This window comes from Mugil cephalus, chromosome 6 (assembly GCF_022458985.1).
Source record: "Mugil cephalus isolate CIBA_MC_2020 chromosome 6, CIBA_Mcephalus_1.1, whole genome shotgun sequence".
Taxonomy (NCBI): domain Eukaryota; kingdom Metazoa; phylum Chordata; class Actinopteri; order Mugiliformes; family Mugilidae; genus Mugil; species Mugil cephalus.
In genome coordinates this window covers 3,498,676-3,526,159 of record NC_061775.1, presented here as the reverse complement: position 1 = coordinate 3,526,159, position 27,484 = coordinate 3,498,676, and the positions used below count along the sequence as shown (strand labels likewise).

Genomic DNA, 27,484 nt, shown 5'->3' with positions numbered 1-27,484 from the left:
AAACTCAGAATATTCGCTGATGCACTGGCCCTGCTCCACTGCAGTATAATGTAATATAAAGCCAGTGTCTGCTCAACAATTGAGACAGGAACAGAGGTCAAATTGTGGCTATTATTCTCTCCCCTGCTTCTCTGTCTATGCACTGCTACCTACACCATTTAACTGTGCTTGCAAAAGAATAGCCGCTGCCATGCTGTGGCGCTTTGTTAACACTAATACAATCAGGTTCTTTTCAGGGAGGGCAGTTGTGCGTTTGCTGGCCTGTCGGCTGGGCTCTCCCCTGGCATTGTGCTACTGTGGAGTCAGAGTCAGCGAGTGCTGCCCCGGAGCACAGAGAAATGTGTCAGGATTGGACATGTGGCTGACAGTGATGCTATTAAAGAGACACAAATGAGGAAAGAGGGCAACGAAAGGGATAGGAGGCACAGGAAAGGAAAGAAGGGGCTAAAGAAGAACAACTATGAGGGGGGAGAGATTAATAGGAGACGAGCAAATAGCATAGAGGTAGAGAACAAAGAGCAACCGTAGTCAAGATAGTAGAGAGAATTTGGTGCATGTTAGTGGGGAGACGCAACACCAGAGTAAACCAAGCAGTACACGTGGCAGATGCTTTAAACTGTGAGTTTTAATCCCGCTACCTGTAATACTGCTATAAGTTTTAGATCATCCTGGTATAAAATGAAAAAATATATACTTTCTTTAAAAACAAGCTATTTAAAGAACCTAAAAATGATGGCCAGTTATAGCAGCCTGCACAGTTTGATGTCAACACAATGCATGGACAATTTGTTCTTCTGTGTGTTTCAATAACAATACCCTTTCCAGGTAAGCACACAGTACGAGGTTGCCGTAACTAAACGCTTGTTCTGCCGTCCCAAAGGACAAACTGTCCGTGGCAACGCATCTCTCCTGACATCCTCGAATGCCATCATGCACAGGTGTGCGCAGAAGTGAACAGTCACCACAAACACTGACACATCTCAGGAGCAACACTATAGCATCTTCTTGCCTTATCCACATCCCAAGATATATACTTCTGAGGAAAACAACATAATCGATAACAACATACGCTTCATGTGCTTCACATGCCTTAAACATGACAATGTGACACTGACACCTGCTGGTAAAGACACTGCACTGCATCCTAAAGACAGAGCAAGGGCATTGGATGGTTCAATATCTGTCATTCTTTTTCATCTTACTGCAGACTCTAAACTCTACGGGCCTGTTTGAGGGATCCTGTATTTACAGGTGGGTGGGATTTAGCATTTGGCAATGTGATGCTATCGCTAATATAAGGTATTAATTGCAGAATAGAATCATTACATTAACAGACAATATTATCTGACTCGATGAATGACCTTCAGCACACTATCAGCAAATGGGACAAAACAAACCAGACAAATGGCATGTAGATTAAAAACAAGTGCAACAAGTGTGCAAGTCTCTTATAATCCCTGTTCAAGCTAATTATAGGTTTACATGTATGATACTCTGTTTTATCACAAGAAAAGGAATCCAGACCCAGAAAAAGAAAAATACCGAAAGCATAGTATATAAAGTTCTTCTTACCTTTGTGCTGCCTTCAGGGTCTAACACATTGACCAGGGAGATGTACTCTTGCATTGCCTGCTCCATGTCCATGTCTCCAAGCTGCTTCCAGGCTTGCCTGTTAAAATATTACAATTGTCATCACAGTCATTTGCAGCTGTACATCAGAAGTGTCCAATTATTTCTGTTGTATTGTTTTGATCCATGAAGCAAGTTAAAGTCCATAAAAACAATAGAATAACAATGCTGAACACAAAATATGAACTCAAGAGTACAACGTGAGCTCTCTGTAAGGACAGACTTCACATACCATTTTCTCTGTCCTTCAAAGTCAAAGAAGCCAGGCTTTGGTGTATTGCACTTCCCCACTTTGACCTGTGGACACAAGAGCAGATTATAGCAGATGATCTCATGTTAACTGCAAGCAGAACATACAACATATACAAATCTGAGAAGCTTGATCAACGTTAAAGATTCACTGAGAGTCAGCAGCTGCCTGTATGTGAAGATTTAGATCAGACCAACATGAGAGTCCGTGGTGTCAGTTAATCCGACACTCACCTGTTTGTATCGAGCATATAGGTACAGCAGCTGGTCCCTGCTGGCCGTCTGAATCAAGTCTTTCACGCGGTCCGCTGCGGAGTCAAACTCCCTCTCCAGCTCATCTCCCTCCAGCCGGTCTCCCATCTCCATGCCGCTGCAGTCAAATTTACCCAAACCCAAGTCCGAGTCCGAGTCCGAGCCTGCTCCACCGAGAGGCTCTCCTGTGTCGGGCCGGGCTGGATCAGTACCCGAGCCCGTCGCAGTGTCCGGAGAGGACGATGGCGAACCAGAAGCCATTGTTGTTATTGTTTCCAGAGAACCGTCTCGGGCGACGAGAGTCGCAGATCCGAGTGACGAACGTTCAAAACAAACGCAGAGTAGACGTCTCAAATATATGTGAATGAGTATATATTTGATTTCGTTTTTAATCCGTTATCGTGGAGAATTCATTACAATCGGATTTGTTTCTATCGTTGGTCCATCTCTGGTACAGTCAACTAAAAGCGCCGGCTAAATCTAATGCTAGCAAGAAAGGTTCCGGTCTTGTGTCAGTCTATGATCGGGCTGTGTTCTTCTTGCTCGTCCCACAGAGGTTGTTACCTAAAATCAAAGCAGTTTTAGTTCAGGGGCCACATTCAGCTCAGTTTGATCTCAAGGAGGCCGGACAAATAACACAACAGCACAATAAGTTATAAGTTACAACTACAGATTTTTTATTCCCCATCTTTTTTAGTGCAAAGATAAACAAGGAAATTATGAGAATGATTAACATTTAATACAATTTCCTTAAAAAATGAAATTTAGTAATACAAATAAGTGCAAACATTGCTGTCTGGCGTTCAGTCCTGGGTCTCAGTGTTGTGTTCTGTCCACTTTTCTTACAAAAACAGTGGGCACATTCATATAATGAAACAGTACACTGTAAAAGTAATTTTTATGCTAACATTTCAAGGCAAATGTGGGTTTATTTGCGTAGATGTGATGGCTCACATTGTAACACATTTGATGGCTAGTATCGTCACTGTCATAATCTGTACCTCGTCTATCTGTATTGTCTGTCTGTATCTATCTGTCTATCTGTACTTTATAAGCAGTGGGAAACATTCTAGAGACAGACAGGCAGGAGTCTGTTATTTTAAACTTCAGGTGCAATAAATGTCCACTGGGATCATTTGAAACAATTAACTTTGATGTGAACACGAGCGTTGACATCTAATGAAACTTTATTCTCTCAGAGGTAACATGATCTGGACCCTTCCGCTTTTCAGCCTGACTTCCTCCATGTGTGAGTCTTCACAATTTCATTTAACCTGACCACTGTGCAACTAAATAAACCACACCGGATTACCTAATGACTGGTGTCTTAATACCAGTCAATTTAGACTTAGACTTAGACAGACTTTAATGATCCACAAGGGAAATTACTTTGTCACCTTAGCTTCATTGCACATAAAAGTAAACACTCATAAAAAACACATTAAATTAAAGTAAAATAAAAATAAATATCATCTAGCAAAATAAAATAAACAGTGTAATCAACATATTTATAGAATTAACATTATGAACAAATGTCCTAAAGTAGTTGGCAAAACAGTGTCCGAGGTGATGCGGTTGTTTGGCCAGTTACATAGCAACAGCGGCTTGGATCGTGTCGCACGGTGTTTCCTTGTCACTGAGGGAGGGATGTAAACTCAAACGGAGCGTGTCCGCCCGAAGAGTCTGAAGCCGGGCACAGACGTACTGTGGTCCTATGAACCAGGTCTCCAAAGCCCTTCTCATAACACTCTCTGTGGGTTCCATCAAGCGCACACAGTCCATCCATCCTGCTGCCAAACACAAAACACAGCCAACGACCAGCAATACAGCCAAAAACAAAAAGTCCAGAAAAAAAAAACAGCACAAAAAGACAAAAACGACCAAAAACCAGTTTGACTGGTTTAAAGTCAGACAAAAAACAACCAATTAACACACTAAGATTAACCTAAAAAGGTTTACATTACAGAGCTACTGGCGACATGCAGCCTCTCTTTCAGTGTCTCTCTGTGATCTCTCTTTCTCCTGAAGGGATGTTGGTGAAAGTGACTCTGAGTTTCTAGGCCAAGAATGACATCATCAACACTAACATGTCTCTCATCAACATGATATGTGTCTTCAGTCAAACCCTCCAAAGCTTTTGTATAAAATGATAAACTGTGTCCTCTGGTATGGTATTAATCATCCTCTCATCTACAAATCTGATTTCAAGAGAGGAAAAACACCTTGTCGAACATCCATTCAAAACATCCATTCAGAACGTCCCATGAACCTATTTGGTGGACGTGATAATAAACCAAAATATCAATGATATGACAAAATGTTTAGAAACCTTCATCAGATTTACTGAAAATTAAGTTTTAACATATCTGCAGAAAGGACGAACAATGACTGAGTTGAAACCATTGTACTCATCAGGCTCAGTTGACTCTCTAAAATGAGAGTTTCACAGGGTGTAGGTGACAAAACAGAAACTTGATCCGACATGAGGATCAAATTTCATGTAAATAATCTATGGACACTGTTACACAGTTAGGGTTCATTTGTGATGATTCCATCATCTGGTGAAGTGGTGTATTTTTTCTGGTGGCAGATTACATTTTGAAATTCCTGTGTGAGACTCCAACATTTCCATTTCTTCTTCTTTTGGTGTTACCTTTGCCTCACTTCTACATTTGCCGAGTTTATATCAACATTCTTGATGTAGTGGCCAAAAAAGCTGAGCTAATGTTCATGAAATCAGATACCAACTCTTACAGGAGCAGACATGTCAAAGGACAAACGCAGACTGACTGGAACTAAGTTAAATCTGCAGCTTGGGAAGATTCAAATGCTGTAGTTTCAATAAAGGCAGGTGTGATATATCTGACAGAAGCATCTGAAAAATGTCTGTAGAGTATATTTGCTCCTCCTGGTGTTTGATATGATAACTATTCAGATATTAAGGTTGTTGCTGCTCAATAATGAGACTTGACATAACGTGCTGATAAACTGGATGAAAAGCTTGGCCACATGCATTGCTCTGTGCGTTGTCTGTGCTGTGAACCCATCAATACATGTGAGATTAAACTTATACAGAAAGAGCGTGTTGACTTCAACTTGTTTGTGGAAATGCCATTTCCACTGTTTGTGTCATCATCTTTCTGAAGAAAGCTACAGAGTGAAGAAGAACTATATGGTTCTGTAGCACAGCAATCACAATACAAAAAATGTATTTCTAATACCAAGGGGAGGACCACCACAACAGTCAACATTTTCACTGATTCACCAAATGTCTACGGTTTTGCTCTATTTTCAGAGATGAGCCAGTTGGTGAGAATAAACATATTAAAAAAGTTATATTGTCTAAATCAGTGGTTCTCAACTGGTCTGGCTTCAGGACCCACCATCACCCCTTAATGACAAGCTGTGACCCAAATCAAAGAAACTGTTCAACTTCTCAAATTTTTTGAATGAAAATGTGCAGTTTGAACCTGAGATAGTAGAATAGAATAACACAATATGAAAACACAAAAACAACAAATGTAGCAATAAAGCAAAACGTCCAGTGATGCTATAGAGAGAACTATGACCAATTAGCCGCATTTTAATCCAAACCAAATCTCTTCCCTTCAGTAACTTCAGTCTTTTATTTTTAACAGACTTAACAGGCTGACATGACACTCACAACATTGCACAACATTTTTAACAGACTCCGTTGGTGTTTTCGTGCAAACTACATGAAATAAAAAACGTGCAACTGTGAGAAATGTAAATTTTAAAAAAGAAATCTAATTATGTTGCTTTATCTGAGAATCTTCTTAATGGACACAAATAATGTAAAATGTTTCTTCAGTAGCAGTTTTCATCCACAAACTATAATGTATGTAATTGTAATTCAAAAGGATTCAAGAATACAAAATTAACTGTTGTTCTGATTACACACACCTATGACACTCATCAAACTCAAGGTACAGGGAACAATTATCTCACGTGCACCATACTACAAATCTCAGACTGCATTGTGATAGCTGACCAGGCAGGTAAGTCCAGCCCCTCCCAACTTTATTGACAAACTCATCAGTCTAATGGTTGCCTCGGTAACGTTTGCTCACATGACAGAAAACCTAAAATACAACTACTGTGCCACGTGACTTTTTTGTTGATGTTGCCATATTGGCAGGAAAACTCAGAGGAAAAGGTATAAAACTTAACTTAACTTAACGGTTAAGGTTACTGATCTTCAGTATCTGGATAGAACTACCTCATTGACTTTCCTTCGTGAATTAGCATGGAGGCATACCTGAAAATGCTTCTAAATTTTTTCCACAGTCTAATAAGGACCTTGCACTTTGCATCCTCTTTAACCTACTTTATATAGGAACAGTTTATTTTGACAGAAACAATAAGAATGTATTTGCATTTGCTGCGCTGTGGCACCCCTCTCTGGCTCATGTACACACATCAGTATTACTAGAGACCCCTTATACTTATCAAATGTAAAGGTTACAATTTCACACAGACGTGCACATTGTGTTAGTTTAAATCTAGGATTTCATGAACACCAATGGCTGTCAAATCCTCAGCGATCTGCCAGAACAGCAAACCAAAGAATCACCTCAGAGTTTTGAAAAGACATAGAAGAGAAGAACATAGTCAAGTTTCTTTGAAGGAGAAGTGTACTCTGCATGGTTCAGTCGTCTTCAGATGTCAAAAAGTTTTCTGAGTGATGCTGAAAAGTGAAGTGTTTTTCAGATGCATTCAGAAAATCTGAATGCGTCAGGACTTCAAATATCCATAAATCCTCGTCTGCCTTCTAATTCTGAGGTACTTTTTACATTTTAACACAACTTGGCATTGAATAACTCAAAGTGAGGGATGTGAGTGGAGTGCAGTGCAGACACAGCTGCAGAGTTATCGGTGTGGATTTGACTCATGGTTTAAAGAGCAGGCGTTTACCGCCTTGTGTTTTTACGTTCCACAACTAATCAAGTATATTCTACATCAGGATGGATGGAAATGAGCCGTAGAAACCTTTATCAAGTCGAAGAACAAATCCAGAAAAAAAACCCACTTCCTCTCAAGAGAGTTTTGGCATTGCTTGTAGCGTTTGTCAGCAATGTACAGCAATGCTAACTGTAAATTAGCAAGGGAATATTTGCAGACTTAGAGTAAACAAAAAAACATTTATTGTTTCATACATATTAAGGAAAACCCAATGTGCACATGATTTTCATTTTGCACTGTTGCATCTGTAAGGGCAGGACAAATTACTCTGTTGGGATTTTTACTGGTAGATTAGTGCTGATTCCATGCGTAATTTCATTCTGAATAAATGTTTGTGCAACTGATCAATCTAATTACGGCCCTGTTCTGTTTAGTGCCACAATTCCATCAAGCTAGCATCCACAACACACGGTAAGTGTCTATTGTCCATGAATCTGTGCTTATTTCCAGGTGGGTACTTAATTTGCATAATTACACATTCCTTGTGAGTCATATTTTAGTCTAACCTCAGACAGTGTCCACTCTAGTAACGATTTCTGCAAATAAATAAAACTTAATCGACTTAAGGGTCCCTTTTCAACGTCTGGTCGCCATCTAGCGGACTAACAACGTATAGCACACATCTTGTAAATTGAACATCCGTGCTCCTGACTTCAACATCTGTTTTAAAAAAAACGAGAGGGCGATAAAAGCATGATCAATAAAAAATGTTGACTGAGTGGTCAGTTTTTTTGTTTTTGTTTGTTTTTTTGGACTCCTCAGACGCGTCAGTCTGTCAGACTTAGCAAGTCTAGAAGTGCTTGGAAAAATTAGAAGCTTTTCAGAATGTGCTAAAATTGTCAATGTAACCACAGCCACATGCTGAGCAAAAGTTGCAGCCACTGATAGTGCAGGCACTGAAAAGACGACTGAAGACCTCTGAGCCTCGTCTGAGGGAGGGGATTAAATGCAAGTTTTGCAAAGGCTTTCAATCAACTCAGCAGTTTGTAATCAATGTAGAGTTTAATTGGCGGTCTGAACCTGAGATTGCTCACACCACAGTGTATGAGGATCGTGTGAGCAGAGGGGTGACGGTGGATAATGGTGGGGATGTGCTTATGGATATCCAGGATTTTTACGCCAGAGAATGAATAGGTAATGCCCTTTGGGATAGCGACAGACTTCACCACAGGCATGTATTGTGGAGGTGGAAAACAGAGGATGGTGCTAGCATTATCTATGCTAGTGGTGGAAGTGGAGGATATTCCCGGCTGGCTGTTCTGCTGTTCAGCAACGGTCCATGCAGCACCAGCACTAGGTTTAGGAGTGACAGTACCAGCAGAGTCCCCTCTCCTCTGACTAGCACCAGAAGACTCCACAGTGTCAGCAGTAGTAGGTGGCGAGAAGGCCGTCGCAGGAGCCACTGTAACAAGTGCATAGGGAGCCCCTGTCATGTCCATCATAGCTGGGCCTGAGGCTGCAGTGCTACTGGCGGGCCGATTCATCACAGCAGCCGAATGGTCAAGCTCCACAACCGAAGGTGTTGCACCAGTCCCGGCCATGGGGACATCAGTAGGGTGAGTCGTGGCATCGGATGGCAGCACAGAGAAGCGGTTTGAAAGATTCAGAGGTGGAGGGGAGTTGGCTCAAGGCTTTCCCCTCTTACCTTATTGTCCACACTTAGCAGTTTAAACATGTTGGAGTGTCCATGAGACTCTGATTGGTATAAAAAATGGCTGCTGTCACACAATCTTATTACCATTCATTCTTTTATTGCTGCAGAGTTGGAAGCTATGTGAGGATGTGTGAGGCAGCATCACACCCCGTGAGTGGCCTTGGTCTCAAGGAAGCTTTAGCTTCTAAGATAAGATAAGATAAGATAAGATAAGATAAGATAAGATAAGATAAGATAAGATAAGGGGCGGCACAGCAGCTCAGTGGTTAGCACAGATGCCCCTGTGTCCCTGTGTCCCTGTGTCCGCCACATGGGTTTTCTCCGGGTACTTCAGTTCCTTCCCACCTCCAAAGACATGCTTGTTAGGCTAATTGGTGATTCTATATTGACCCTAGGTGTGTGTGTGAGTGCAAATGGTTGTTTGTCTTTGTGTTAGCCCTGCAATAGGCTGGCGACCTGTCCAGAGTGAACCCCACCCATCGCCTTTAGAGACTGTGTTGCTGCTGACTCTTTGTTGGGCCTGGGATGGCTCCACACAGCCGTCCCCTTCAGTCACACCTCTGTCCATGCAGCTGGATGAGCACATCCTGGCTTCTTCATTTCCAATGGAGCACTCAAAGCCAGTAGTCATTGTATTCTCAGCAGCAGGACATTGAGGAGGCTCTGTGAGTTACATGCATCTGTTTCGTTAATTTTAGGCTGTGGGCTGGTAGTGTTTGGGGTCTATTACTGCAAGGGTTTCTTTCTTTTGTCCCTGGTTTGCATTGGTGGCGAGGTAGCCTTGGCATCCTGGAACATGTGTGCCGTGGATTGGATTTTGTGATCTGCTGATGGACCCAACCCTCTGACTTGGCCATGGAACTTAGTTTCAAGAGTCCACAACTTTGTTGGTTTGGAAAGCAGCCTTCACCTTGCAGGATCTTGGCTGTGTAGTCCACCCTGTAGCTGGTGATGCTTTCAAAAGGTTTTGGTTCTTTGTTCTGTGTGGCCCTGTGAGAGACCAAGCTGGCAAAAGCATGAGGACACTCGAGTGTTGTAAAGAAAAGGGATTTCATTCAATCAAACTTCAAAAGTAATTTACAAAATGAAAATTCTGGGCCCATAAAATATGTCAAAATAGCAAAAACCAGCTCAGGCTGTAAGGTACAGGGTATAACTGGAAAAAAACAAATGGACACAATGGAGCTGAACCACATAGATTCACTAGGGGAAACTAATACACACTACACTAACAAATGACATTTAAATGAACAGAAAAACAAAGAGAATCTTCTCCAAACAAAAAGTATTAAATAATTGTAAAATATACAAAAAGAATTACCAAAATTCTATATAGTAAGAAATTGAAGAAAATAGCCCAACTTAAACCCCCCTCCTGTGAGGCGTTGATGAGTTGTACTCTGAGTCCAGGTAGCTTTATAGTAAGCCTGCCCCCTTAAGTCTGCCTTTTGCCCCCAGGCCTCTGGGTCCCGCAGGACAGGCGGACCCCAACAGCACTGGTAACATAAAATTTAAACTTGTTATTACAAAAGTTAGTAAATGTGTGCACCCAAGTAGAACTAATGTAATGTTAGTCCTGCAACATAAACTATAAATGTAATATGTGAAACAAAACCCGTGTCATGTCTTTTACCTGTAAACTATATAGAATGTGTAAAAAGAAACTCTTTAAACCAACTGTCTGAGAACACAAATCAACTACAAACTAAACCGCCTTTTGGATTACATGACCTGGATGACTGAGAACCTTCAGAGACGATGCTTGATTGACTTTCAAGGTGTCTTCCAGCATAAACGGCTGGTGCTTGGTCACTGTCCAAGCTTTGAAGCAATCTAGAATTTGTGAAAAACATGAACTGTTGCTAGCCAAGTAATCTGAGGCTGGGCTGTTTAAGGGGAAAAGGTTTGATTACATTTACATTTGGCTGAAGACAATAAATATAAAAAATCAAGAGGACTTTACTGTTCTTAAATGCAATCACTTAACTCAATTAGGTTGTACTGAATTATGTTTTAAAGTTAGCTTACTCAATAAACTTATAATTAAATTGTTTAATCTCACTTTGTTGATCTGCCATGTCACCTTGTCCACCATGACTGGTTATCTCATCTCATCTCATCTTCTGTACCGCTTAATCCTGCACTAGGGCCGTGGGGGTTACTGGAGCCTATCCCAGTTGGCATCGGGCGAGAGGCAGGGTACACCCTGGACAAGTCACCAGTCTATCGCAGGGCTAACACAGAGACATACAACCATTCACACTCACATGCACACCTAAGGTCAATTTAGAGTCACCAATCAGCCTAACGAGCATGTCTTTGGAGGTGGGATGACCCGGAGTACCCGGAGAGAACCCACGCGAACACAGGGAGAACATGCAAACTCTACCCAGTAAGTGCCCGAGCTGGACTCGGATGAAAAACGTTAGCTCCTCGTGTTTTTGCTTACTAAATGCTATGGAGGAATTAGACAATTTTGCCGTGAGTTCATCGTGAGTCTGGTGTTTATTACAACAGGCATTCCGTGTACCGGTAGTTTGTTTCTGGAACTGCTCATTTCTCTGACACACCATGAAAAGTATATTGGTTGAACTCTGTGGCATATCTGACAATAAATGCAGAACTCATCTTTACACAGAAAAATCCAAATATAGAACCCAGTTTAACTGTTTCCTTGCTGTGAGGTGTTTTCTCTCTGCTTCTCCCTCTGTACTCTGCTGTGGGAGAGTCCTCAGCCTAGTTTACTGTATATAGCCGATAGTCTGCCTATGCAGAATTACCTAATACAAGCCCACTTAAAAACAAAATACAGTTACCACTCTAACATTAATTGTTATAATAGTTAAGAATAAAACAGTTACACTTCAAGCTTCAGTTGCTTTGTGTAGTTTATTTTGAAGAATGTGTAGAAAAGTAAATAACAGTTGGTGTAAATAGGTCTGATGAACACCCATAGTGACATAAAGTGAAATACATCCAACAATTCAAATGGAAGAGATGGTGTCAAATTGTGCCAATTTGAGACTCCAGTCAACCACTCCATAACACTTTACAAGAGTCCAACTTGGCAGAGATGATGTTCACGTGTGTATCAATGATTTAATTTAGTTTTACAGCAGGATTTACAAAATATGTGCATTATGAAAATATGTGGATAAAATCTGTAATTTTTGATGTGTTCCAATCTTAATTTACTGAGTCAGTGACAAATACACTAATATTTACACATCTGAGCAAATTTCACAAGTGTCTCCCTCAATATGATACCAAAATTATTCAAATAGACCTTGTAGTTCCAGAAATAACCTTCATACCTTCATCACTTAATTCTTCACCTATTCCCATTTTGTTGCACCACTTTTTCATTAAGAATAATCAACAAAAACTTGCTTCACGTAAAGTCAATCACAACCAAATATTTAAATAAGTCTATCATATTTTTATTATCACTATTGAATATTTACACTCAGAATCACAGGACTCTCAACCCAAAAACAAACAAATAAACAACAACAACAACAAGAACAGCCTGCAACCCACTTTTGGGTCACGACCCAAAAACGTTAAACTAGTTATTAGCCAAAGTAACCTTTTAGTAGACCCTGCGATACATTGAGGTATTAAAATACATTTATATACTATAACTATATATATGTATTATCTCATGCGGAGGCTAAGTAGGTCGTTTTGTTTGTAAAATGTGCTGCATTCACTTTGCTGGGAGCCAGAGCATTGATTTGGATTTCCAACGTTCAACGGCAAACAGTTTGAAAAGTGAAAAGTCACTGTCCAATGCGAGGCTGATCTGCCAGATTAAATCTTTACCAACTGGGATATATTTATTAACTTGAAAATCAATCGTTTTTGTTGACGTCCGTCATAAGCGGCATTGTTGCAAAATGCTTTAGCTCAGTTTTCCCAGTAGATGTCGCTATTGAAATAAAAATTCATTTTCTGTTAGACTGGAGTGGTATTCCTAAAAATAAGGTAAAGAATAATGAATGAATTATTAAGCAAAAGTTTAAATATCTAAGTTAGATTCATATAAAATAAAAATATTTTTTAGACACGAGTATTCATAAAAGTAATCCAGTGTTATTTCTTGTTCCTCTCACAGTGAATAGTTGCATTTGCCATTGTTGAACTTTGTAGTGTGCTATATAGACAGCATAATTAATACAAATACCAGACCTCAAGCTGCCAAAGAAAGAAGGCTCAGTCTTATGCATTTATGTTTTGCTGCCCCATTAACAAGTCAAATGTAGTAGCTTTCACTAGAGTAATGAACTGGTAAGTGAATGTACATTTTAATGTAATGTTAATGTAAAGTGTAATGTTAATGTTAAGCCCTGCAGCAAATCTTGGCTTCTTGAACGTTATAATGTTGAGTTCATGTTGAAACAGTGTAAGAAATTTCAACTGTATGATGATTTTTTAGAATGTAGTTTGTGGTGCTGTTAAACTGTAGTAAATTAAACGCAGGTGTTTTGGTTATTTAGCTTTACCCACTGACTAAAGTGGGTTGTCAACATAGCAGAAACACCTGTCAGCACAAACCACATCCTCCAAATTACAAGACACGGTCAAATCAACAGCTGTCTCAGTTATTTTAAACAAATGCTGAATATGAATACATAACCCCCATGAAGCTAAAGTTTAGTGTGTATTTGAGTTTAAACTGTAAACATAGCTGTTTTCATACAACACACAAAAGCATGTGGGGTGATTTTGTGGAATACACTGGGTGAGGAAATCAGATTCAGTGGAAATGTTACACAGTTAGTGTCAGTACAAACCACATCCTCCAAAATATAAAACACAGTAAAATCAACAGCTGACTACAACAGCTGACTACCATAACCAGCACGAAGCTAAGCCGCGTATTTGTTTCCACTCATGTACCCAATAGCCTGACAAGTGTGAATAGACATAATTTATTTATCTATAATAGGACGGTTTATCAGAAGCTAGATAGATACAGAGATAGAGGGATAGAGAGGTAAACAGTCATATGATTTCGGAATGGAGTTAATGCCCGTGTTATAACCTTATCTCGTCTTTATTTACAGACAACAACAAGCTCCATAAACAGCCGCGCCTGCACAGAAACATTACGGAAGTGGAAGCTAGCACATAGTGGGATCTCTGGGTTAATTACCAACAGTTTTCAGGAGGTCCCAGCAGCTCCCAGAGCCACTGCGCGTTCTGCTGACGCAACCACGTCAACTGTAGTTCATAGCGATGGCGGACCGCAGTGTCCCCACACCAGTACAGGGAGGGACCGAGCAAAGTCACTGAGTCACTCTCACTGGGACCCGCTGCTCCGCCGTTTAACCACCTGTTAAAGAGACCGTTGCCACTGCAGTCCCTCCCGTGAAATAGTATGTGGGACGGGATCTGCTCGGAGTGCACGGACCGGGACGAGGCAGAAGTAGAGTGAGAAGGAGTGGAGTGCGCCGGGCTGTGACGCACCGCATGTTGAGCCAGCAAGTTGATTGATACAACTAAAGTCGCGTCGACGGGGAACGGGGACAGCCGCGCTCGGATTTAACGGAGCTCTGAGGGGACGCGTGTTCCGGCAAAATGAAATTCGCGGAGCATCTTTCGTCCCATATCACTCCGGAGTGGAGGAAACAGTATCTTCAGTATGAGGTAAAGTAAAAAATGTACATTGAATTCAAAATAAATGTCTTGTGGGTATGGACATGTGCGAAATAGCTCAAGTGCGAAATAGATTAGTTTACAAATGCACAACCAAAACTGGAAAAGTCTTAAGGAACAATACCCACTTTTAAAATGTGTTTTACTATATAAATATATATATTCAGTATGGTCTACTTCTGAGACCAATAAAAGATGGCACGGATAGGGGATGCTCTTTTGTTTATGGAGGGGAAATTGACCGCGGTGGTTAAGAGCCATGGGGAGCATTCAGTTTTTATTATTGCTGTTTCACTTTATGACACCTAAAAATAAACACAGCAAGTTGTTTCTTTTATGTCTTTCTTTTTTTTTTTTTTTTTTTTTGTTTCGTTTTACTGGACTACTGGAAACATTTTGAGTGGGGAAAACAGAATAATTGTGTTTTTTAATTTCAGCAATTTAGCATACTTGTGGAAAGCTCTTTATTTTTTTTTATTTTTTATTTGTTAAATATATTTATTTTGTGAAACCAATACTGGTGTGAGATTTAATAGTCATTTTATTTTTCTGCATCTTTATTTTATTAAGTGACCATCATGTAACATAGAGGGTCCACACATAAGAAAAAGAAAAATTGGTGTTTATTTTCTAATTCAAGCTAAAAGTCACTTCGTAAGATCACCCTTTTATCCCTTAATATTTTATATTTGCATCAGTATAACTGAACCCAAATGTAATATCCAAGACACCAAATTATTGCAGCCCAGGACCAATTATTGCAGAATATTGTTGCAGAATATTCATTTTTATTTTTTTTTTTTTTTCGTTTTTGCCAGATTTCTGAAAAACAATAATGTAAATAGCACTTTTAGATATTCAGTTTATAATTGCAAAGCGTATTTTTCACAAATGAACAGGAATGGTTGACTCTGTGAATCAACCTCTAAGCGTTCCTCTCTCAGTGTGTTCTGTCTGGGTTGTGATGTCTGCGGATTTTGATTGATCTTTGTGTGCACACTTGTTCTTTGTTGCATGGCGTACATGACTTGAGGAGTATTTCCTTTTCACACTTGCTGGCCCTACATTGAGCGCTTTAGTGCAGACACGCAGTGACAGGGCAGGCTGCTCAGTTCCATTTAGCTCTATGAATTATAGACAAAGACCCGTTCTCTTCACCCTCAGCAGCCTACAGCCCAGACTCAACAGAAGCCCACTGCGCTGGTTTTATTTTGGTGACATGCCCTGGATATTATTGTTGAGTTGGAAAGCGGCTGCAGCAGACATTTGGTTCTCTCCATCATCTCCATCACCAATGATAAGCTGTCATTATTGTGTGCTGAACACATCTTTAGGCAGTATAATTAAAGTGAGATACTTAGCGAACACATTAAGAAGGGGTTAACACTACAGTAGAATCTTATTTAAAGTGGTTATTAACAACATACACACACACACAGGGTATCTGGTGTCTTTGTATGTACAGATTGACGCATACTGAGCACAGGGACAGATGCGTGGCCATACCAGCCATTTTACACCTCCAGTCTTCATCGCGGCACTCACTGACCTGAGATGGATGATGGTAGATTTTTTTTCTGTCATCCGTGTTTAGTGTTTTTATTCAGTGACACTGTTATAAAATCTTATCTTGAATTTCACATTTAAGTTAATAACGTAGTATTTTAACATGATACTTGGTTGAAGTGATTTCAGCAAACGTTTAGTTGTTACTGTTGTAGACATCGCCATCATTTATTAATTTTAACGACAGTTACAGCCAACGCAGATGCTTTATTGTAATTAAGTTGTGTATTTATTAAATGACACGTTATTCCAGCCGCACAGGTCGTTTGTTACGCGTAGTTTATGCAGGAAGCAGTGACACTGGCACAGTGGCTGTATCTGTGACTTATGCAGTGTTACAGCTGTCCACATCCAAACTGACTGTGGTTTGAAATAATATCCTTGCCTTTGTGTCCTGCTTGGATTAATTAACCTGCTGCCTGCTTTTTTCACTCCCCTGATTTTTTTTTTTTTTTTTAAAGCTCGCTATTGTGTGAAAAACTGTGTGCCGTATATTTGGATTGGTCAGCCAGTTTCTATGCAGATGAGAAGGATGCGGCAAAGTGGCTCATCCAGCAAATACTCTAGGCTTTAGTAAGGCACTTCACTCGAACTTGGAGGCATTGACAAGGCCATTGAGTGATGCGGTAATTAGGTGTGTGCTTTATCCTGTGGGATTGTATTTATAAACCTATATGCTAAACAGCTGCTTTGGTATGGAGGTGAGACAGTCCTGTCAACTCCAGAGGCTTGTGCCAAAAGACAAGAGATCTAGGCTGATCAGTTTAATTAAACATACATGTATTACAGCCTGTAAGATGTATACAAACAGTTATGCATGTTATGTATGCAGCAGATGAATTTATTGAACAGTAAAGGAGGGGTAGAGATTCAGGTGTGTGTGTGTGGGCGAGAGAACAAGGCCACTTATACACTTTCCTCTGCAGTCTAATCACTTGTGTAAGCCTCGATGAGGAGGCGGGTGCAGGTGGAGACTTGCATTTACAATTCAAAGTAGCAAAGTAACATGTTGATGAAAAGCAGGTGTGTGTTTGATTTCAGTATCTGATTTTTGTGTGTTTAAAGTTCAAGCCTTGCCTTTGCCCAATTAATCTGAGCGATGTAGATTCAGTGTCTAAACAACCTCAGTGAGCTTTTGATTCCTACCCACAGAATAGAAACTGCATACAATATAGTTCTGCTAATATGATCTGCATTCTGTGCAATAAAAGTGTGAGTTAGCAGCATGTTCCTCGATATGAACATTATGTATACAACAGGCATGGCATGGCAACTGCTGAGAAGCCTCCTTTCTATACCTCCCTCCTTCCTTCCATCCTCACCTCATCGTCCCTCCCCCACTGGGAGGACATCTGGTCCCCGACCAGACCTGCCCTCTGCTCCCCTCCTCCCCTCCCTTCATCCTCTCCTCCCATCCTCTCTACTCCTCTTTCTACATGCAGGGATCCACTTAGACACAGAGCTGTAGATTCAAGTGATCCATTGGCTTTCTGTTTGACCCATAGATCTCTTCAGACTAATAATATACACAATGTGCCATCTCCTCAAGCACAGTCTCAAGCATCACGGAAGAGCAACCTGACCATAGCACTCAGATATGTTGGTCAATGTCCACTCACTGCAGATCTTTCATGATTAAGTCCCAAAGACAACCATCAGTCAGCTGGACACTGTTGGGTAAACTCCAGAGTGACACAAGTGTGGTACTGATTTTACACACATGCACCATCATCATGTTAATGAATGGTCATTGGAACTGATGGCCCCATTAGACTTGTCTTAATTGTTGTCTACAGGTTGGACTGCTGATTTCTGCCAAGCCTGCAGGTTTATCTCAAGTCTCTAGAGAGGCACCCTGCCCCCTTTCCCGTAACAGCCATCACTATGGCGATGCCTCCATCATAAAGGACACTCCCCCTCGTCTGAATCTTAATTTCAATGTCCCATCTATTAGTTGACTTTGTTGACTATTAGCCTGCTGCACATGTGTGTGTGTGTGCAGTGTGTCTCCTGTGATCTTTATCAGACAAGTCAGAGCCTTTTCACATGTTTACCCCTTGGCTTAGGCTCCAGTGCAGCAGTATCATTGCGCATATAGTCCACAGAGGAACAACTATCAGCAATCAAGGCTGTTACTAATGTTCTGTATTTCTGAGTGGCTTCCACCCACGCACAACACTCCTCACGCAGCTCTTTCACTGCCATGTTATTAAAGCTACACGTCCTTTAGCAATATGGATAAATGAAAACATGCAGATTATCATATTTTAATGACAAAGTGCATTTGCATGAATTTTGTCTGGAAACTGTCAAGTTTGACATTTGGCCCAGATTTAAGTGTCTTGAACTTAAAATATTTTTCTTAGTAAAAGTTCTTTAAGTGAACTAGATATTTTGTACAACGTTTGAAGGGCCAAGTCTTCATCAACAAACAAGATTCAACTCCAGTCTTTACTCTGGTTGCTACTGATACTTTCAGATGAGCCAGCATGCCATCATCTGTCAGTTTGCATCATCTTCAAGATCAGTCTTATTGCAGAGAAACGACCTCATGTAACCACTACAGCTATTTCTACCATGTATCTATTAGTTTGTCTGTCGGATTCTGTCATTTTCCCATGTCTGCACTTTTAATTGGAATGGTGCACACTTGTATAATTCATCCAATTGTCGTATAATCAAAGAGAATTATTGTTTGTATTTATCACGATTGATTTTTGCAAGTCCCCATTAGTCATGTGAAGTATTTTTGTGTTGCTTGCGGTATTCCTGTAAATGTGTAACTTGTTACTTCTGTGAATGCAATTGTTGCTGTGCTTTTTGGATAAACAATTTGGAAACAGGAGATACAGGAGATAGTCAGACTCTACAAGACTTACAACTTTACAGTCTTTTTGAACAACACATATGCAGCACAGGTCGTTATGTTAACAGTTTTGTGGCCATTTTTGTTACTGTCCCTAATGGAGATCAGGTGTCAAATAATGCCTCATGATCCCCTCATTTTTCTGTTGTGTATACTATGAACATGCCGTTGGCTCTAATGTGGAACACGTGGTTAGGACATTTAGTTGGTTATCAGGTCATCTAAATCCTCACAGATTTACCTCACACATGTATAATATAATGGACCACTGAGAAGTGTCTCTTGTACAGGCTTGTTTTTTGTGTTTCTTGGGTCTCTGTTTGCAGATGGTGACTTTTTATTCTCATTTCATCATCAGGCATTCAAGGAAATGCTGTATGCTGCCCAGGACCAAGCTCCATCCGTAGAAGGTAAGGGGCTCTCTGTTTGGATAAACAAACCCAGACGCACAGACAGACAGAAACACATTCACAGACACACACACTTGTGCACCCAGTGTCCCCTGTTTGGGCATCCCCAGAATAACAGCCCTTCATCTGCTAAAAATAGGTGGAAATCACTGCTAACATGCTGCTACTCATTCCACAATCTCTGATTCAGCGAGACCTAAAGAAATCATTACCTGATTGTCTTAGCTAATCTGCACAAGAAACAGCACAAGAAAGTAGTGTTAAATGTGAAATAAAGAGGAGGTGTTTTCATTTTTTATTGTAAGCTTGCTGTGGTATGTAAACTGTCTGGATGCCAAGTCTGAGTGCTACAGCATTTTAATAATTTCAGAGCAGTATGCCAACATTGCAGAGACAGAGATGAACTGGAGTTCAGTAGCCAGCAGTACTGAACGCTGCTACTCACCAAAGCAAAGATAAGGCAGGCCGCTGGCTATAATTACCCTTTGGCATTAGACTGCAAGGGCTGTGTGTTGAAGGAGAGAATGGAAACCATTTGTGATTATTTTAGATACTCGTTTGTAGAAGTAAACAACTTCCTTTAGCTGCAGCGTTGAGATGTAGAATTTTCTGCGAGGGAGTGGGAAATCAGGGACATATATGGGTGAAGAAAACAGATTTTTATCGCCCTTTTGTGTCTGTTTTGTTAATGGATGAGTGAATGTGTGATTATCCCAAAACATGAGACAGTGAAGATTTCCTGGTGATGTGGAACATGCTTCTCATAGAGTTGCACCTTACAGGGCTCAGTTTCAGTTGGGCAGGCTCGATGCAGCTGGGAGTGTGATTTATCTGTGAGCAACCAGGAGGAACCAATCACTGAGCCTATGTGGAGAGCTGAGCTCTGTCTCTATGTGTGTAGGCCTGCCTGCGCATCAGTTTCAGAAATTAGTGAAAATTAGTGAAAGTAGACCACTGAGATCTTTATGTAAAATATTTTATGAAATGTGATTTCAGCTTGTAGAGTGTCTGCTGTATCACTGCTATTTCCTGAATTGTAAATTTAATAGTGCTAAAGAACACACACTCTATTTTCTGGTAAAACACACAGATCAAACTACTGGTTGATCTAATACATATAACAAGTAAATAACATTGTGACCATCTAGTGACATCAGTGTTCTGCTGAGAACTGTTTGGACCTAGACCAGACCAGACACCCCCACCCCATAGTAATGACACTCTGATGGCAGCAGCCATCCCCAGCAGGATGCAGTCTGACACAGACACACACAGAACAACTCAAAAAACATGAAGAACAGCTCAAGGTGTTGACCTGACCTCTAAATTCACTAGATCAAAAATTGGTCAACAATCTGTGAGATGATCCACAGAGGCCCCTCCTCTCAACCCTCAGAAGACCCATGTCCATTCTCTGATGAGTCACTGTTTTGGCGGCACAAGAGAGACCTACACAGTATTAGGAAGGTGGTCTTAATGTTATGCCTGATCGGTGTATGTCTCCGGAGCCTGTTAGCCACTCAATGGCTGGTGGATGATAAATTATTTCCTGTCTCAGGTCTGAGCTGTGCTCATGGCTCACTGCTGTGCTTCTGTCAGTTTGTCGCAAGATAGGTGAGCATGTCATGTGAATAGAGACGGGATCAGTCAGTCAGTAGGAAATGATACTGTGCCATTTATGTGCTGAGGTTTCAAGGTGCCTGCATGTGGCATTGGATAGAAGAAGTCCTTTATTGTATTAGACTTGGGAAAGAGGAAGAGACCATAATGAAAACAGCAGCAGACACTATAGTTTTATTGAGCCTTGAGAAGCACATATCTCCTGTGACTGAGCTTTGCTGACTTCTTATAAGAGAAATTAGATTGGTAGAATAAAATGCAAGCTTAGTGGAGCACGATATCTTCACATATGCCAGACTAAAACTGTAAAAACTGATCGAATAAACAGTGGGTCAGAATAAAATTCCAAAAAAACTAAATTTTTTAATGTTTGTAAAATACTTACCAATTATGGCCTGAGTTCTCATGGAAAGACCCAGAGCTCTTTAGCCACAGCTGTCTTGTTGTTTTCTACCACCTTTTTAAAAAATCATATAAGGAGAAAATTTGTTTGCACGGATGTTTTTTTTTTTTTACAAGCACAATTTCCTGTTACGTCCGTACCACAATATTGTTCAGTTTACTAACCAGGCAGCGTGATATCCTCACAATTGAGAAACTAGAACTAGGGAGTTTTATGCATTTGCTTAATTAGTCAGTGATTTGATCGGATTTTAAATAAACTAAGAGAATACTCTACGAGGTGACATTCAAATTTGAGTTTTATTTATTGGTTACCACGTTCAGCATCATGTTGGAAAGGGCTTTTCTACAAGCCGTGCCTTTATTCCCATTACTTGTTTTTAATAGATCTGTTAAGACTGTAATCTTTTAGTATGTCGTAATAATTTGATCCTCTAAACCCCATATAAATGGTGTCTGACAGAAAGTGTTACTACTTCAGTAATGCTCCCTGGGTGGATGACTAGACTAGAATTTTCAAGGTTGCATCTACCTCTCACTTTCTGTCTCCATCCCTCTCTCTGTCAGCCTCTGGATTGAAAGTTAAAAAATAAATAAATCACAACACAATATTGCCAAAGTCTCAAAACACAATTGGACAGACTTTAAGTCTCTCTTTGTATCCTTCTCTCTCATTTCCTTTTACTCTCTGTCTCTAACCTCAGTCTTTACAAAAAGCAACATTTTGGTATTCAGAAGATGTATTCCTTTGCCTGAGGGAGACCGTTTACTGGGTTTAACTACTTATTCTGCTCACTCTCTGGTTACCCTGCTCTACGTGATAGAGCTGTGTAACAGACAGACTGAACACTGAACAGGCAGCCCTTTAAAGCCTCTATCAAGGCCTCTGCATATGTCATATGCCAGACAGATTATGAAGCTGTGGTTTCACCAACAGCAGTAAAAATGTGTGCTGTCTTTATGGTTTGATCTTTCAATAAATGCATAACTGTCTCTCGCACTTTGTTTTTTTTTTTTCTTTTGTGTGTGTGTGTGTGTGGAGACATTACTTAATCAGCACCTCCACTACACAAAGCCTGTGGGAACGTATCAGAGAAAATACTGCGTTTTGCGTCACATTAATCATTTCATTGCAACAAGATGGATTTGCAGTAATTAAGAGATGCTTGTTGGAGACTGACACAGACCAACACGTTCACATTATTGGTGGCTCTGCTGCTGCGTGTCACCCTTCACCCCTTGTTGAAATCCTTTGTTCTCGTTCCCTCCGTCCCTCATTGGCCACTGCATAACTGTAATTAAAACACGCCTGTCCCTGAACTATGGAGTGCCAGAGGAAGACAACAGAGAGAACAGCTGGTTGGATCTCTGGTTCCCCCTGTTCCAACCATTAGAATGAGTTATGCCACAATCTAATTCAATCAGGCCGTTGATTATTACAGAGATCTACCAACAGTGGCCTCAGCTCGGGAATCTGTGTATAGTCTGTGTCTCATGCTATTTTCAGCAGGCCCCACATGCCCTACGTGCCTATATTTATTATGAAGAATTTAGTTAATCCTGCATATCATTCATTTGCTCTTTCATTCATTCAGTCATTGTGTCCGTCTTTGTCCTGCTGCTGCTCCGTTAATGGCCAGTCTATTATTACGATGGTATCTGTGTGGGGCTGTTTTAAAGGAGAGCTGTGGGAGGATGGTAGTGATGGCACTGCTTGATACACGCTGAGAATTAGCCGGGACCCCCATGTACTACTGTGAACACACATTATGTCTGAGGAGGGAAATGGGATGACACATTATTGATTTATAGCTCAGGGAAGCAGGGGCAGGATTTCCTCCGAATCACAAGTTCTGGATGTCCGAGAGGAATCAAATCAAAGAAAATCAATAATGAATGGATTGTTTTTCATGTTACATTACAATTCATCTCATATAGTAAGGCTCCTTTTTTAGTAAACACCAACCTTTTTGTCATTACTGTCCTCTGCCTTTCCTTTGAGTTGCTTTATCGCCTCAGGTCTTTTCTTGTTTTATGTAGTCAAATAAATAATGGTATAAATACAGCAGTATGCAAATCCAACATTTTCAGGGCTTCTTTGTGTGGATGTGGACAATTTGTGGAAGGTACTTTGTGTAAAATCAGTAGCAATGACTTTTATTCCGATGAAACAGGGAAAACACCTTTATTTGAGCAGTCCCAGCCTTCGTTATGACAGAAGCCCAAAGCTTGTGTGATGTCTCAGCCATGTTTCAGTCAGTGCAAGGTCTGATCTCGTAATACATTTTGTCACTGGACATCTTCATAAACATGTCTCATTAAGCTACAGAATGCCTGTCTCATTATACAGAAAATCCTTTTGCAAGTTATCTGTGACACTGCTGAGACAGTGATATGTGGGAATCAGCGCACTGTTTCTGAATATGCACACATCAAATATGCAGATTACAGATTTCTCCAGATAGATGAAGTATTGAAATGGATCTGGGTGTATTTGGCTTGGGACCTAGACATTCCTGGGCTGGACAGCGTTTAAGTCCTCTACAGTTGCTAAGCTGCTATTAGAGGGAAAAGTGGTCCTATCACTTTTTCTCACATTCTCAAATTACCTCGTGAACTTAAGTTAGAAACATTTATTTAATAAGAGTAAGATAACCTGAACATTAACTCTCTGTAGGGAGCCAGATGGATGTATACACGGACAGAATTAATGTTCAACTCATTCGTTTAGTCAGAAGAAGGCAATCTGAAAACCAGATGTTCAGCCAGACACCTGTACCATCACAGCCGTCTGCTTTCTTCTGTGCAGCCGACTTTTGTTATCTTTCCTTGAACAAGATTGTCCCCTCTCATTAGACGTTTCTTAGCTTTGAGTGCAGGTGAATGAACAGAACCGTAAAGCTCCAGTTACTTTCTAATGAATATTTTTGTATTGCCTATCTGCGTTTTGTGGAGCTAATCTGCTTAACAAAGCAGCAACATCAATCCCAGCCGCAAATTCTATCAACTACACCTTTCAGCCGGCTCTTATTCTGGTGTTTTCTATTGTTATGCCAAAATCTATGCTGCTTGCTCATCCTCCATTTTGTCTGCTCTTGTTGTTGATGATCGTGATGAGGGGTTAGTCGAAAAGCTGCTAGCCTGTGTAATACAGCACTGATTATTATTCTGCTTGCGTATTTCATTGAACAGCAGCTGTTATTACTGTTGTTGTTCACTGTTGGAGTCCCTTCTTGCCAGCCCATGTGGCAAATTCAACCTTCTGTAATTTTCTTGCCTCGGCAAGAACAGTTTGCAGAAATACTGATGCATGCCTGATGTTTGCCTTGATAGTAGTGTCTAATCTTTTGCCTATGTCAAGGGATCTCTTTGATGCCTTTATGTGCATTCTTTCTTTTGAATATATTTGTGTTGGCTATTTAGGATTTATTAATGCAACCGTTTTTTGGCACTTTAAATGTTTAGATTCTCATTGATCACAGAATGTGATCACAGCTGGAGTCACAAAGTCCTACCTTTATCCATAATAACAACAACAAACATGGTGTGGTTTAGGAAACATCGGTCAAGTTGGTCTGGTATTACTTGAAGAAACAGAAGATGTTGAGACAGTCTAAATTCACTGTGGCAGTTTTTGCGAGATGTTTCCCAGCTGCCTGCTAACCTTAAAATGTGTTTTTTAAAGACGAGTGGTCACACATGTCTAGAGCTAATAAATAAATTCATACATGTTTATAGATAGCAGCTCAGACACAATAGACAGGTGTGTTTTTTGGTGAGAAGGACAGACAGATGCTGAAAGGATGGCAGGAGGTTGTAGATCAGTGGAAAGGAAGGGAGACAGATGGACATATAGACAGACAGGTAGACAGGCAGGACAGTGGAGTGGCAGCCAGGGTCTCCCTCCCATCTGCATTATTGATGGGCTCTTTGACAGGCTGCTGCTCATGCTCACTTCCAAGCACTAATTGCTGGGTTTTTGTGGGGGGTGGTTCCTTTTTTGGCCTCTAATCTTGGTGCCACCTATGTAGATATAGTGAAAACACAGTAGGACAGATCTAATGACACAAACTGAGTGAAATCATTTAGAGCACTTCTTCACTTCTTTTAGACAAACATTATTCAAACTCAATCTATGAGGCTTCGCATTACGTCTTTTTCTGTGCTTCATTCCATCAGTATTTCTAGAAAATGAGAAATTTATATTTTTTTATTATTTGTTTAATAATCTGTTTTGAAATAAAGATCTTAAATTATTGCATACCAGAAAGTGTATTGAGTGGGCCTGACTGTAATCAGATTTAAAGAATGATTCTCTTTTCACTGAAGTAGATTCAGCGTTTTAGTGTCAATTCAAAGCAGCTTCAATTGTACAAAGTAGGGGGACATAGCTGTAGATTCAGAGATAGGTCTTTTGATGAGGCTTCTAAGGGTATTAAGGGGAGGAAGGGAGGCAGGGGGATCAGGGTCAATAAAAACCTAGGATCGCTAACCCAAGGTCACGGACTAATCGACTAATCGGACTGAGGTAATGGACGATGAAAAAGGTGATAGGTAATTGGATGAAGGGATGAAGAACCATGGGCAACGTGCTCTGCCTTTATATTTGTTGCAAATGTTATTTTAAAAGTTTAGAAAACAATAACAAACTATAACAAACGATTGGGTTCATCCATGACCAGTGTGGAACAGAAGAAGATGTGAGAGAGTGATCCTTCAGGCAGCAGCCAGACAAACAGACTGAGTGGGAGGTCCCTGGGCTCATCTCCAATGCATGTTGCCCTGCATTAGCACTACAGCCATCCCGCAAGAGAAAGACAGTGAGAGAAAGAGAACCACGGTAGATGAAAGTCCTCTATCCATCCATACATTATTCATTGGCGAATTAGATCTCGCATGAATGAAGTGGAGGAGGAAGAGGGGTAGAGAGGGAAAGGTATGTCTCGGTCTAGGAGATGAAGGATCTGGGTAGCACATTTTGTGTTACTAGAAACAGGTAAGGAGTTAAGATGAGGATGCCGCTGCAGCAGTGGTGCTGTTTTTAGACTTGGATATTTGAAAAAAAGGAGAAAGGTGGTGGGCTCAGCAGTCCAAGCAGGAGAAATTATGATAATGTCTTTGTGTGTTTTGGGGAGGAGATGGCTCAGGAGCAGGGTGAATGAGAGGTTAGTGGTGCTCTGAACAGTCAAGGTCATCCTTGAACCCTGTCCCCTCTTAAATGTCATCATGAGCAGTTGTAAGGCTTATGAGTCTGGTAGTCAACAACTTGTCATTTCATTGCCTCCATATCTGTAGGTGCATTATGTGTTCACATCTGTTCTGGTGTCATGAACATGTCTCCACACAAATGAGTATGACATGGCTATGATCTCTATATCAAAGATGGACAGAAACTTAACACAAAGCCTTAATATAACCACCACGAAATATGCTTCTGAGGTGCATCTTTACCAAAATGAGAATATTGTTTTGTAAATGTTAATAGAACAAAACTATATAATAAACTAAATAATAATAAACTAAAAAGTATAGCTTGCATGATCGGGCTGTTTTCCACATGCACAGTTAGAGTGATTAGTAATCTTGAGCATGATAGGTATGAGACTGTGATGAGATCTGACTGTTGTTAGAAATCAGCTGCCAGATCTGAGGGGTTTGTTGTGTTTGTTTAGCATTAGAAGGGCTTCGAAACCATAATCTAACCTCTGTTGAGGTGAGTGATTTTTAACAGTTGATGAGACACATGATCAGCAACTTTGGCTGCCAGCCAACACATCAGCAAGCTTTGTTTAGTGTAATCAATCAGTCATAGCTGACCACATGGCATTTTATCTGGCCTGGGTTCACACAACTGTTTTGATGTTTTGATGGATTAAGATGATTAAGTTTTTAAGCTCCACTGCTTGGCGGAAATTGAAAATAAATAAATAAATAAATCACCGAATTGCAATTTGCAGATTTGGACGTCACATCACATCTGTTCTGCATTCAAAAGTTTAAAACAAGCTCAGCAGTCTCAGTGTACGCAATGGAAAGCAGGAAGATGGTGATGGATGGATAGAAAGAAGAATAGAGACATGCAACCTTGTCTGTTCTGTGTGTCTTGATGTTTTTATCTGCTCATACTGCCACATTCAGACTGTAGAGGCTTTCACACACAAACATACATGCATGCAGGGACACTGACACACA

The 27,484-nt window shown here is 40.5% G+C and overlaps 2 protein-coding genes across 2 annotated transcripts in view; one reads left to right on the top strand and one right to left on the bottom strand.

Moving 5' to 3' along the window:
• Positions 1-2,597, bottom strand: part of acbd6 (acyl-CoA binding domain containing 6) — a 31,703-nt gene extending 29,106 nt beyond the window's left edge. Inside the window, exons 1-3 of the mRNA XM_047587958.1 lie at positions 2,113-2,597; positions 1,862-1,926; positions 1,573-1,669 (exon numbers count right to left, since the gene is read on the bottom strand). Of these exons, the coding sequence (XP_047443914.1) occupies positions 1,573-1,669; positions 1,862-1,926; positions 2,113-2,391 (441 nt within the window). The 5' untranslated portion in view covers positions 2,392-2,597. The remainder of the gene's footprint in view (positions 1-1,572; positions 1,670-1,861; positions 1,927-2,112) is intronic.
• An 11,194-nt stretch (positions 2,598-13,791) lies between these two features.
• The window catches only part of xpr1a (xenotropic and polytropic retrovirus receptor 1a), a 62,230-nt gene continuing 48,537 nt past the window's right edge, over positions 13,792-27,484 (top strand). The window contains exons 1-2 of the mRNA XM_047587856.1: positions 13,792-14,419; positions 19,219-19,270. Coding sequence (XP_047443812.1) covers positions 14,351-14,419; positions 19,219-19,270 — 121 coding nt within the window. The 5' untranslated portion in view covers positions 13,792-14,350. The remainder of the gene's footprint in view (positions 14,420-19,218; positions 19,271-27,484) is intronic.